This window comes from Neodiprion pinetum, chromosome 7, assembly GCF_021155775.2.
Source record: "Neodiprion pinetum isolate iyNeoPine1 chromosome 7, iyNeoPine1.2, whole genome shotgun sequence".
Lineage (NCBI taxonomy): Eukaryota > Metazoa > Arthropoda > Insecta > Hymenoptera > Diprionidae > Neodiprion > Neodiprion pinetum.
Genome location: NC_060238.1, coordinates 4,777,692 through 4,790,440, shown reverse-complemented (window position 1 = coordinate 4,790,440; position 12,749 = coordinate 4,777,692). Strand labels below are relative to the sequence as shown.

At 35.2% G+C, this 12,749-nt stretch overlaps 1 protein-coding gene across 2 annotated transcripts; it reads right to left on the bottom strand.

Annotated features, from left to right (window-relative positions):
- Positions 1 to 8,734: 8,734 nt before the first annotated feature.
- On the bottom strand, positions 8,735 to 11,660 carry LOC124223536 (uncharacterized). Of its 2 annotated transcripts, none has more exons than XM_046635585.2 (2): positions 11,466 to 11,660; positions 8,735 to 9,637 (listed from the first exon to the last, which is right to left on the bottom strand). In XM_046635585.2, the coding sequence occupies exon 2, from the start codon at positions 9,614 to 9,616 to the stop codon at positions 8,762 to 8,764; it is 855 nt and encodes a 284-aa protein (XP_046491541.1). In that variant the 5' UTR covers positions 9,617 to 9,637; positions 11,466 to 11,660; the 3' UTR covers positions 8,735 to 8,761. The 2 variants fall into 2 exon arrangements, with proteins under 2 accessions (XP_046491541.1, XP_046491542.1); XM_046635586.1 differs by lacking the exon at positions 11,466 to 11,660 and adding an exon at positions 10,916 to 11,067.
- Positions 11,661 to 12,749: the final 1,089 nt, after the last annotated feature.

Sequence of the window (12,749 nt, the reverse complement as noted above, 5' to 3'; positions counted from 1 at the left end):
CCACCCCCGACCTGCAAGGACTCTGACAATTATTGCTCTCTACCTAACGAAATACTTCCGGTCTAGACAATGTTTCTATTACTATGCGTCTGGTGTGTCGACTATTTAAATGCCAAGCCGCTGAACCTCGAGTGAATTTAATTCACCCAGTCATTGCAACGAGAATAATTGAAATTTTTAACTCTGGCGATCGGATTTTGGTGTTCAGTAATTCGATACTTACTTGGTGCGTTTTTTGGATACTTATCTCGCACGATTTCCGCTGAGAAGAATATTTTCAACTGACTTCTGAACGTCAAATCCGATGAAGATTCAAGATGTTTTCATTAAAATTCACGTTTCGAATGAAATTGGCGAAAAGTGTACGAGAAACGTCGGAATTGTGATGAAAAATTTCTCTCGTTGTAATTATTATTTCACTCAATTTTGCGACAATCGGTCGGACTTGAACTAAGTTTTAAAAATTCAAGTATTGTACCGGGAAATCATCCGGATTTATATTCGCGTCACTCGTTGGGCAGGGGCGAACGTTTTTTACGTGTCATATACCCGAAACCATCAAAGCTAAAGGTTTCCGTTTACGTAACGTAAAGGTTGCACGGAAAATTTATAGTTCCACCACGTATTTTCAATCGTTATTTTTCGCCGATGGATATTCACAGGAATGTAGATTTCTGGCAATTACAGTCGCCCCGTGAAGCATGAAAAAAGCCTGTTTTCATCCCGTTTCAACGATTTGCGTGTATCGCATTTGAGCGACTCGCAAAGCCTCGAGTTTCGCTGATTTTATTTTCGTACACGGTCCGACGTTTTGTACCTTTGGAGTACTTACCTGAAATCCTATTCTTATTATCTAAATCTTGCTAAAGTCACGTGCCCAAAAGGAATATTGAATGAAGGTTCAAAGGTGAGATAGCAAAAGTCGAGATTGAAATGAATTTGATCAAAGCATCGCTAATAATGATAATAATAATATAATACGACGATAAATAATAATTATCAAAGTGCCTTACGTATTTTTTAAACTAAAATGTTTATTGTTTGTTATATTTTCGTAAAGCATTACTCAGTTGATTTGAAAAAAAAAATATGCAGTTCGTTTATCACGGTTAGATAAAATTTTTAAACGATAAATTTGTGCCTTATGAGATTAACCGTTGTAGTTATCAAAAATTCGTTTCAATCGGCTTAAACCGATGAATAGAAATTTGAGAAAAAGTTTTTTTTCATCAACTTTTTCAGTGTTCTTATCAAGATATCGAAATTTATCGTAAAATTTTTGCAGAACTGGAGATTGGCATATTTTTTGAAAAATTTTGATAAATGATGAGAATGTAGTAGCGATTTTTCGGTAAAACAATGATAGATATTTCCAAATAAGTTTCGAGGAATTGAAAAAAAAAAATAGCTATTCACTTTAAATTTTGGTGTAATTCTGCTTGGTGATGACATTTTTATTAAATATCTAAAAGTGTTAGAATTGAATGAAAATAACTAGAATCCATGAAACAAACAACGATCGGTGTTTGAATTCCTTTTTTTTTTTTTTTTTTTTCATATACAGATGTCATCAGAGTTTGTAGAATATTTAAAAATTCTATTGAAAATTCTATTCTATCTGTCAAAATAATTTTCCACCGGCAGGGTTTGAAATCGTATTCGAGTTTTCGTAACGGACGAAGATTTGAAAGAACAAAAAAAAACAGATCGCTTGATAAGTCGTGAAAAAATTTTCACATACGATTAATCAAGTCGTCGTTATCATCTTTTTCCCAGATCAGAATTACGTACGGCTAATATTTTCTTGTAAAGTTGGGATAAAATTTACGGTCGTTTCGTCTTATACAGATATGGCAGTAAAACGATAGCCTCGTGTTTTATCTACCAGTTTACTATGTAGAAATTTATGGAACGAAATGAAGATCCTTTCTCCGATTCTTATGAAGCAGTGTTGTGTAAAGTTCGGAATCCCCCAAGGGGTTCGCTGTGCGTCAAGAACTTTTTACATTATTGCACATAAAGGCCAAAAATATCCGTTTCCTGAATATTTTGTCGCCACCGCTTTTCCGAAGTTTTTTCACTGTTCTAAAACCGTAACTTTCCGCAAATCTCGATATCTCGATGAAATTAAATTATGCGAGATGATTTTTTTTCTTCTTTTTTTTTACTACCAAATTACCTCTCGATCTCCTTAATTGGTTACGCTCTATTTTTTTCACTGTCTGTATAGACATAAAGACGACTCAATTTTATAAATGGAAATAATTTTCATTTGACTAGGTGATTTCTCACGATGTCGAAGATTTCCTATGATTTCTCAGTATCTCCAAGATTTTCTATGATTTATCACGATTTTTACTATTTCCTACGTTTTCTCATGATTTTCAAAATTTCCCGCGATTACTCAAAATTTTCCAAATTTTTCTCACGATTTCCAAGATTTCCTATGATTATTAACAATTTTCCAAATTTTTCTCACGATTTCTAAGATTTCCCATGAATTCCTCAAGATTTCCAAGTTTTCCAATAATTTTTCGTGATATCCTAAAACATTCCCCATGATTTTCTGAAATGTCCTCACTTGCTTACGCTCGATTTTATCATTGTTCGTAAAAAGACAAAGACAATTCAATCTGGCAACGAAGCATCGTCACAGATTAAATTAAACAGAACGTTTTTCATTCGCTGTAAATTAAACATACAACTTTTATCAATGAAATCTAAATTTGAACAAATGACTCAATCGTACGAAGCAATTTTTAGTTTACTTTATTCCACTTATTGTACAAGCTTTCAATAATTGTTTCCTCAAGTTGGTAAATCTATCTGGGCTAGTAGAGCAACAAATAACGCTTTAAAGAAAATATATTTTGGTAAAAAATAGAATATTGAAAGCTCCGTTTCTGCTAACGGATTTCCGTTTGTTTTTAGCACAGAAAACTGGACGGAAAGAAAACACCTGTTAGATCTCCGGTGTGAAAAATCGTTTTATGTAAAGCTTGTTCCACGATGTTTTAGCGAAAGAAATTTGTTGAAACGAGACGATGTTTCAAAAGGATACTAACAAAGGTGATGATTTAATGAAAGAAAAAAAAATAATAGAAAAACTTTACTCCCCAACGACGCGGTGAATTTTTTTTTTCTCTTTTTCGTCCGTTTCTGTGTTTTTTTTTTTTTTTTTTCTTGAAAAGTAGCCAATTCGCAAAAGGCCGGCGTCTTGATTAAATACCGACTAACGCGTTTCGGTAACCGCAGGTGATGGTGACGTGATATATTTATAACTTGGCTCGGATTTTGACGAGCCTGAGATATGTCGACGGTTTATCACAACCTCGTGGAACTTTTCACAAAAAAACGTTGTATATATATATATACCGGCGAACAGATTTAACCGCGGAAAAACTATTTTCAACATTTTTACACGCGAATTTCTCGCTCGAGCGAAACTGCGACACGCCTTCCGCGTGTCGAATTCTCCGCAGACGAACTTCGTCTTCGTAGTGACGACGTAAAAATAGTAGCGTAAGACACAGGGGGACAAAATATGGTTGTAAAACAACGCTGGTATTCTCTCGTGATGGTGATTTAAAAAAAAAAAAAAAAAAATAGAAAAAAAAATGTTTCATCGATGTATATGTATACTTTTCTCTGTCGAATAAAAATAAACGTAGAAGGTAATACAATCTTATATTGTGTGTTTGTTTTAGCGAGTAACGCGTTTATTTACTCAGTCTTTGCCAAATTGTTCGCTTTCGTACTCTTTCATATACTGCACGCCATTATACTTGTCAAAAAAAAAAAAAAAAAAAGAAATTTATATATATATATATATATAATACAAATCCGTGATTTAATTTCTGACGATCGATATGACTGCGATTTAGACGAGTAATAAATTATTTGTAATATTACAAAAAAAAAAAAAAAAATCAATAAAACATTTTCAGTCTGCAATAAGCGATCGATCGCTACTTTATACCGAGTCTTTGCAGTTGGGGATTATAAAAATGATTTCATTAAAGTATTTTTATGGATATCGAGTATATGTTTTTAGTTTTTTATGTGAAATACGATGGACGACGAAGTTTTTGGATTTTTGTAGAATGTAATCTGTTGGACGTTTTTGGTGAATTTTCTAGGCAAAACAATTTTCGAGAAATTGACACTTTGAAGAAAATCGGGAATTCAGTTTTCGAACATCAGTCGCCACTCTGTGTAATAACGAGAAGACGTTATTCACGGCCGGGAAATTTCTAGCTTGATCAAGCGAATTAAGATCCTGTTACTCAATGAAACGCAGAAAGTCAAAACGGAGAGAAATAATAAACCGTACTTTGATTTAGACACAAAGTTTTTAGTCTACGAAATTCGTTAAATCGACTAATTGTAAAATTTCTTTTGAACACGAAACAGCGGAATGAACCTAGATTGGCTCGCGGAGTTTGCACTGAGAAAAATTTCATTTCTCACGGTAACTAGAAAAATTGAGCAAAACAGGTATCGTTAAAAAAAACTGTTTGAATATTGTTGGAATTATATGAAATAAAGTTAAGAAAAATAGTTAAGAACCGAGCGGTAACCGGAAATAAAAATTTCTCTCCATCTGTGTTCAATACAGAAGCACCGAGTGAATTATGTTAAAAGTTTCTCCGCGCACGGTTATACGTACCGCATGTATAAACTTTGAAGCGAGAATGTTTTAGGTATGAAGAATCGATGAAGTCATCACTCCGAGGTTCCGTTTCACTCTCATTTTCTTTCTACAGGTACTTGATATACAAGCGAAAAGTTTGAAAAAATTCTTCCGAGAAGCTTTTAGGAAATTTTGTTGGCCTTGGTATCGCGCCAGGCTTCTGCAAAGCGGACGCTCAACTCTCTCAGCTCAAGTGATTAGTAAAGCAAACATTTTCTTTTACCGTCTCTCTGCAATTCACCACCAAGAAATGAAACAGCTAGTGTACTCAGGATTCCCGTCGAGTGGACGAAATGTGCGAATGAAAGCACTTGAAATGCATTCTTGTGCGAGCGTGTAATGTATTTGATGTGCCAGATGCACGCTAGATTCGAACGGCACATTGATTTTGGCCAAAAACTTGTCGGAAACATTTTCAAAACGGAATTCAACGCGGCGATTGAAATTTTTATCGTTATAGATGAAAAATTTGTAAAACCGACGTCGTATTTTCATAATTAATGAAATTTTGCATCGTCAGTTTTATCCTATCAAAATTTCAAAGGGTGCTTCAAACTGAGCAAAAATTCACACAAGGATTACAATGTTTTACGAGTGATTACGAGAAATCACTTCACATATTATTTTACCTTGACCGGGTGATTTCTGACGATTTATAAAATTTCCTATTATTTCTCACGATTTTTCCTGATTTCTAAGATTTCTCACGATTTCTAAGATTTTCTGTGATTTCTCGCGATGAAAAAGGGACGAACTGTAAACTAAAAACAAAAAAAAAATACCAGCAAAGGCGTTGACTCAATTTTTTCTTTCAACTGTGTCACTTTAACTTTTTATCGCAGTGACTCGAGAGTGAAAGAGAAAAAAAATAAAATTCAGTCGACATATTCGTGATAAGATTTTTCAAAAGCAATCAACATTTGTACAGCCGACCTTTTGTGCAAAAATATAGTATCCAAAAGGAGTCATCGATATCGTTGGACCCCTTTCTTGGTACTTGGTGATGCGCGAATTGCTCTTATATTACGTGACGACATATTTCAGGATCTTTCTTTTTATGGAATTTAATTAATTTTCATTAAAAGACGTTTCTCTCGCCCCAATATCGTTTCGTTTTATCGGCCACTCGCCATTTCAGGAATTCAAATTAGCTGCGAGGAAAATATTTACCTCGTATCTTGCATTTCTTATATAATGTATATTGTACATAACGGTGTGCTTGGAAGCCAGAGTGTAAATTTTACCCTTTTACAGAAGAATATGACGTTGATATGCTAGATTTCAAACAGACAAAATTACAGTCAAAAGTAGAGATATCATAAAATTCTAATAACTTTTGTTCAGTTATTTATTAACAATTTAAGTTTCAGCGTTCAAGCTTTTCATTTAGACTCGATTCTTACCGCGTCGACAATTCAAGTCGTACAAAAAATTTCTAATCAAATCTCGCGGTAAAAAACTTGTTTTCGATTACTTTCTTCTTAATATAGCGATTACATCGAGATTGTAAAATAAAATGTCACAAAAATCGTCGACGATTAATCGAAAAATCGAGATCGAGTGAATTAAACGTGTCGGATTTTTTTTTTTTTTTTTCGCGGATACACGGAGAGAAATTTTTAGTTCCGGTTACCGCTCAGTCCTTGACTATTTTCATTTTTTACCACAATCGAGAAATATAGTTCTAGGTAGAAAATGAAAATTAGTTTTTTAGCTCTCATTACGATCACTGTTGCTAGATTTTCTTGCAACTGTTGCGAAAATTTAACGCTCGTGCAAGAATAAATTGTCGTTAAAGCCTCGATTAACTAAAAAAATAGAGTAAACCTCAGAAACTGATTTTGCGTTGCATTTACCAAAAAAAGATCGACGATAGCGCAAAATGGTTACGCGTACCTCGTTTTTCATAATTCCAACAATATTGAAACAGTTTTTTTTTTAACGACACCTGTTTTACTCAATTTTTCTAGCCACTGTAACAAATGAAATTTTTCTCAGTGTACCTGAAAACAATAGTTGCCAACTGTCGCTGCTCGTGTCTCGTCAATTGTGCTAAAACTTGAACGAAAGCCAAAACGTAAGAGAAATTCCTCTCCCGTTCATTTTTATTGTCTTCCTTTATTTTCTTTTTTCGCTCAAAGACGAGACGACGATATTCGCCCGGACCATTAGTGCCTGTCTCTACATTATACATACACATCCATCCTATACTTTCTATGTCCTATAGAAAGCTCGGGAATATATCGACAAAGAGAAGTGAAGTAATAATTACGCGGGCCTAATCGAGTGGAAACGAATGAAAGTGAATAGGAAAAGAGAGTTGGAGAGGTGGGCACCAAAATCGAAATTATTGCCAACGATAAATTTCTACTTCAGAATCTGTGTAAAAACCCTGCCGGAATTCCTAAAGTGCTCTTAAATTGCGTGTTTTTTTTTTTTTTCGATCTTTATTTTTCCTTTTTCTTTTTCGAGCTGCAACGATACGAGAATCGGAGCTACTTAGACTACGCTACGAGAATGCCCTATATATTTATACTCTGTACATATTGAACGGGGAATTCTCGAGTATCTGGGAAAAGGTCAAGAATATCAAGGTTAACGTTATTCGCTATAAATAAATGGTCTGTAAGACTTTAATTATTTCCTATTTCGAGCAGAAATGAAAAATAATTACCTCTGTGCAATTATTTCATTATGCTGTATCTGAAAGTACCTATTCACATATACTTTAGATGCGGACTCAATCCTGGGATACGATTTTTTACCATAATAATAATAATAACAATAATAACTTTTTTTCGTTTTACGTCACAGCTTCTTCGAAACTTCTTTTTTCATTGTCGCGATTAAATTAGTCTTGATAATTTTAGTGCAGATTCATTAAATCTGATGATATTCGAGATATTCGAAGTATCCATAAAGGACGTAATTCAGTAACTATAAAAAATGTAAACAAATAAATTTTTCCGAACACATGTTTATTGCATACCTAGTACGTACATGTAACGTATACGTATTAAATTTTTCTTCGAAAAATAGATATCGTTTACTTTGATATATCTAGACAGTGACATGTTTTATATGAGAAAATATGGATATGGGTATAATACAGTTTCAGGGATAATTGTACTCTATGATTTGATAATTAAGTGCTACATTGAGCATATAATATCTTGTGCTTGGATTGCGGTTTAATTCGATTATCACAAGTCACAATATGCTTCTTACAATTAGTCGGTAAGAAATATAGAATTAGTGGGACTCTCCACAGTCTGACAGTCAGAATTCGGAACAATAGAATGAATAAAAAAAAAGAAACCCAGCGATAGTGAATGAAATTGAATTGTGCGATAAAAATGAGTGCGGTAAAATTGATATCTTAGGAAATTAATAACGCCAGCCAAGATAACGACAATTTTAGACAAGGTTTTGTAATTAGAACGTTCGAAATGATGAATCTTCAGTGCTTTTGATCACGTACATTATGGTGTTTTTATACGGTGAAAATGTAATTGTCGAAGAAAATTTTCTTGTACCTTATTTGCACAAATCTATTCTAACCCACTTTGACGGTAAAATTGTTCACAGATTTTTCTCAAGCAATCTCTGGCATATCGTTTACGACGAACAGAACAATTCGACAATCGTTAAAATCGTATAAAAAAAGCGACAGCTTAATTATTTTTATCCAATTCTAATTATGTATACAGAACCTTTTCTCAAATTATCGATATATTGCTTTTACAGTGGATAACCTAATTTTTCAAACGTTTTCGATTATTCTTTTCCAAAACTTGATTCACGCTCTGACGAGCGCCATTCGTACCTAACCTAAAACGCGTATCATTGCAGTGGCTGCAACGTTATAACACGTAAGAAGGCCTTTGCCTTGATATATATTCTTTTCGCATTTCGAAACGTTGAATTGAAAAGAATTTTCAATCACATTGCCGAAACCGAATTTCGTAATCTAGGTATAACATGTCGACTCTAATGACAACTGTAATATTTCGGTAGTAGATTATAATATATATGTATATATATTTGGTTTCGATGAAAAGTCAACCCTCAATAATGCATGTATCGAGAATAGTCGAACGAATTTTGGTAAGGATCGCGCATCCTGTGGCGATTTCTGGAACGTCGTCGTTGAGGAGCCGACGGTTTTTGATGTTCGTTGAACGAATTCGTCGAGCAATTGGGACACTTGTCCGTTTCATATCCGTGTTTTCCGCACCGGATGCAGATTAGCTGGTGATACTTTGGCCGAGGATGAGTTTTATTTTTCTCTTTTGAAATACTTCCCGACGTTTTCACCTCCATTAACGGCATTATTTTCACCGCAGCTTCGCCAGACGCCTGTTTTGCACCCTCCTTGTCATTATTCTCCGACGGTGCAGCCGCGATTTCATTTTCCGCCGTTCCTGATTCAGCCTCGGACGCCGTTTGCTCGTTCCTTTGCGCGGCCATTTTGTTTTCCTCTCGCGACGCCATTTCGTCGTCTTCCGCTAGCCCTGACGCCATTTTGTTGCTCTCTTGCGCCTCCATTTTGTCGTCCATTCGCACATCGTTCGGGGACAGCGGGGACTCGGTTAATTCGGTCAAATTGCACCAGATGGCGGGTATCTTATTATCGTCTTGACAGTTCTCGTCGGCTATTTCGGTTTGGGTGCCGACATCGCGTACGGAAATCGTTTCCGTCTGGCTCGCTACGTCTCGGTACTTTGGGTAGCCGGGAAAAAAGTCGCGTGCTGAACCGGCCGCTGCTCGTTCCAAAACCGCTTCTCGGACCTGGATCATCACCGAACTGAAGTACAACCAGAATCTTGGATTGTCTCGCACCACTTCCTGCAACGCTGCCCAGATGTCACCGTTTCTCGATTCTCTCGCTGCCGGGTCCATTTCCTTGCCCTCACCCTTCATGGTCGCCCGTTGCTTATAGATCTGGAAAACAAGGGGAATTTCCTTTTTTATGGTCACTAGAAAAATCTATCGTTTAAGAATAAGTGATGAGAAAATTAAATTTGAATAACAGTAATGCCCAAAACTTATCGATGAATCGTTTAAACACACTAAAAGAAATTTTTAGTTCCAGTTACCGCTCAGTCCTCGACTATTTTCATTTTTAACACAGTCGAAAAATATAGTTCTAAGTAGAAAATGAAAATTAGTTTTCTAGCTGTTACCGGAAACTCTAGTATCCGTTACTATTCTTTCTCATTACGATCGCTGTTGCTAGATTTTCTTGCAACCGTTGCGAAAATTTAACGCTCGCGCAAGAATAAATTGACGTTAAAGCCTTGTTTAACTAAAAAAGTAGAGTAAACCTCAGAAACTGATTTTGCGTTGCAATGACCAAAAAAGGATCGACGATATCGCAAAATGGTTACGCGTACCTCGTTTTTCGTAATTCCAACAATATTCAAACAGTTTTTTTAACGTTCCCTGTTTTACTCAATTTTTCTAGTTACTGCGTCAAATGAAATTTTTCTCAGTGTGATTGGAGCGAGTTAAAGTCTTGAAAATGAACGCGCAATACTGATCACTATTAATAATAATTGTTGAATAATAATTAAAGAATCGAAAAAAAAAATGAACGATGAACTTTTAGAAACGCTTACGAGTTTTAAATTATAATCTACAGAATCGAGTCGGTATAATTCATCTCTATAATGCGAATATCGAGTAATTTCACCACAGAGCTAAGAATATTCGTTATATTGCCGTTAAATACGTTTGTGCTTCGTTGTATCCCGCAGTGTTTACACATTTTCTCCCCGATTTTAACCAGACGTAACGAAAGTGTTTATGTTACTAGCCATACAGTCGGTTTTTGCACACCTATAATAATACATCATACTCTATAATACGTAAGAATCGAAAATCGATCCACTTCGGAATTGACTCAAAATATTAATATCACAACTGATCTTTAGAATTCTAAATTTTCTTGAAAGCAATTTCTTATGTAATATTTGTACAATGTGGTAAATTAGTTATTGGAATACCTCGCGCGGAGATTGAAATCTGCAAAACTTAATCATAACTAAGATGATAATAAAATTCATTTTAAATAATAACGATGTCAATATATGTTGTTGATAAAGTATTTAAACAAAAATTTGTATGACAAATCTCTGATGGAATTTTTTTAAACATGATCTGTAAAATTGTAATATGAGTAGTAGAATTTTCAGAATCAAAAAATCAATTCACACTTACACCGGGCAAATTTGATTTTGGTGCTCGTTGTTGAAATTTCTCATTCAAACCATATAAACATAGTAAACTCTGGCAAAGTTGTTGTGCCACGGAATTAGCTTGGTTCGGTGTACTTTAACCGTCTAAATAACAGACGACGTCCTCTACGGTTAAGCAAAAGAAAAGAAAAAAGAAAAACAATTATCCACGTACGATTTGGACGGTAAAAATACAATATCCAAATGAATTATAGAACTAGATATACTCGATTCGCACTACATAATTAATGATTAATTTAATAATTTTTTAAAGTGATTTTTATTTAGTTGAAATATAAATTAATGTAATAATTGTATAAGAAAAAGACGACGTATAATGTTTTGATAACGTTCATTCGTTCTTGATATATTCAAATGAATATAAAAAACAAACGTTTATCGGTTTATTATTCAATAGGTAAATTTGATGCGGCAAAGTGAAGCTAGATTGTGTGAAAAGTGAAAATCACGTGGCGAGGGGTCGAATTTAAGCCGGCGAAAACAGATCGTGCGGAAATATGTGAAGAACTTGCCTTGATTCGAAGATAATACTTGAATTAACAGGGCTTCGATTTGATCTTCGAATAATCCTGAAGTTGATACCAAAGTTACAACGATGATTCAAACGAGCCGCATTATCTCACAATTACTGAGTCGGTGGTAGCACTCATCGAACGCAGTGAAGTGAGGCTCAGGTGACGAACTGATGACGAACGATAATTGTTGACGGATCGCACAACGAATTAGGAAACACGCGTGCCAATCGTCACGCGGATCCGACGAAAAGTGGTCACTGGAGAATGCAAGATGTCGGACGGACAGCCGTTTCCTGTATTTGAGGGTGAGTATTTAATTCGATTTGATTAATTTATCATGCCTTTGGAAAAAATGATAAATTTACTGTTAAAAATTTCTGTATCGAACTTCCTACACTGTATTGAGAGTTTCATCAAGATCGCGCGTGAAGTTGTGGCACTATCTTTTACCGCGAACAGAAGCCTTTGGCCTACCCGAGGAAATATTATTATCACATATTTCTCCCCTCTCGAGATGAATTTCTACATCTGGCAAGCTTGGCGAGTTTCTGGATTTTAAGAGCTTTCAGTAAAGCCATATATCAATACGATCCGTGCACGGGGAGCCGAAATATACCATTTCTAATATATTGCCAACATCGACGAAATCGTCAGTTTGATCTCGAACTTTCGTCGATTTTCATACCTGGTTTCAAGACTAGATATATGACATAGGCTTGAACCGTACGATGCACAATCTCTTCGAGTGAATCGATTTTAGCACAAAAGATCGATCCGAACAACATAGAAGTATTTTTTATATTCTTGGAAGACTTGAGAAATGACGTGCAGAACACCTCAAAATATATTCCATCGATAATCGAGAAAGTAACGAAGCTGCTAAAACGATATATCATCATCAACGCTGAGAAAAATTTCATTTTCTTTTTTTCACCGAGCGGTAACTGGAACTAGAAATTTCTCTCAATGAACCACAGCAATCTGTCCGAAATGTAGATTATAAAGCGCAGGTTTGTCCCTTTTCGAAGTATCATTTGGTATCAATCAACACTACCAGTTTTTCAGGACTTTCATGCTGCATAGGCGTGAAGTTGCTTCGAATCGATCTTGAGTAAAGAGAATCGATACAAAATGTCCTTAATTACTAGTCAATAAATTGATTCTCAAAAGTAATCGATACGGATCGAGGCTCTGTAGGATTCATATTATGCGGTATACGATTATATTTCGTAAACAATCCGTCAGCTGCGTGAAATGCGATGCGAATCAGCGGACGGAGAG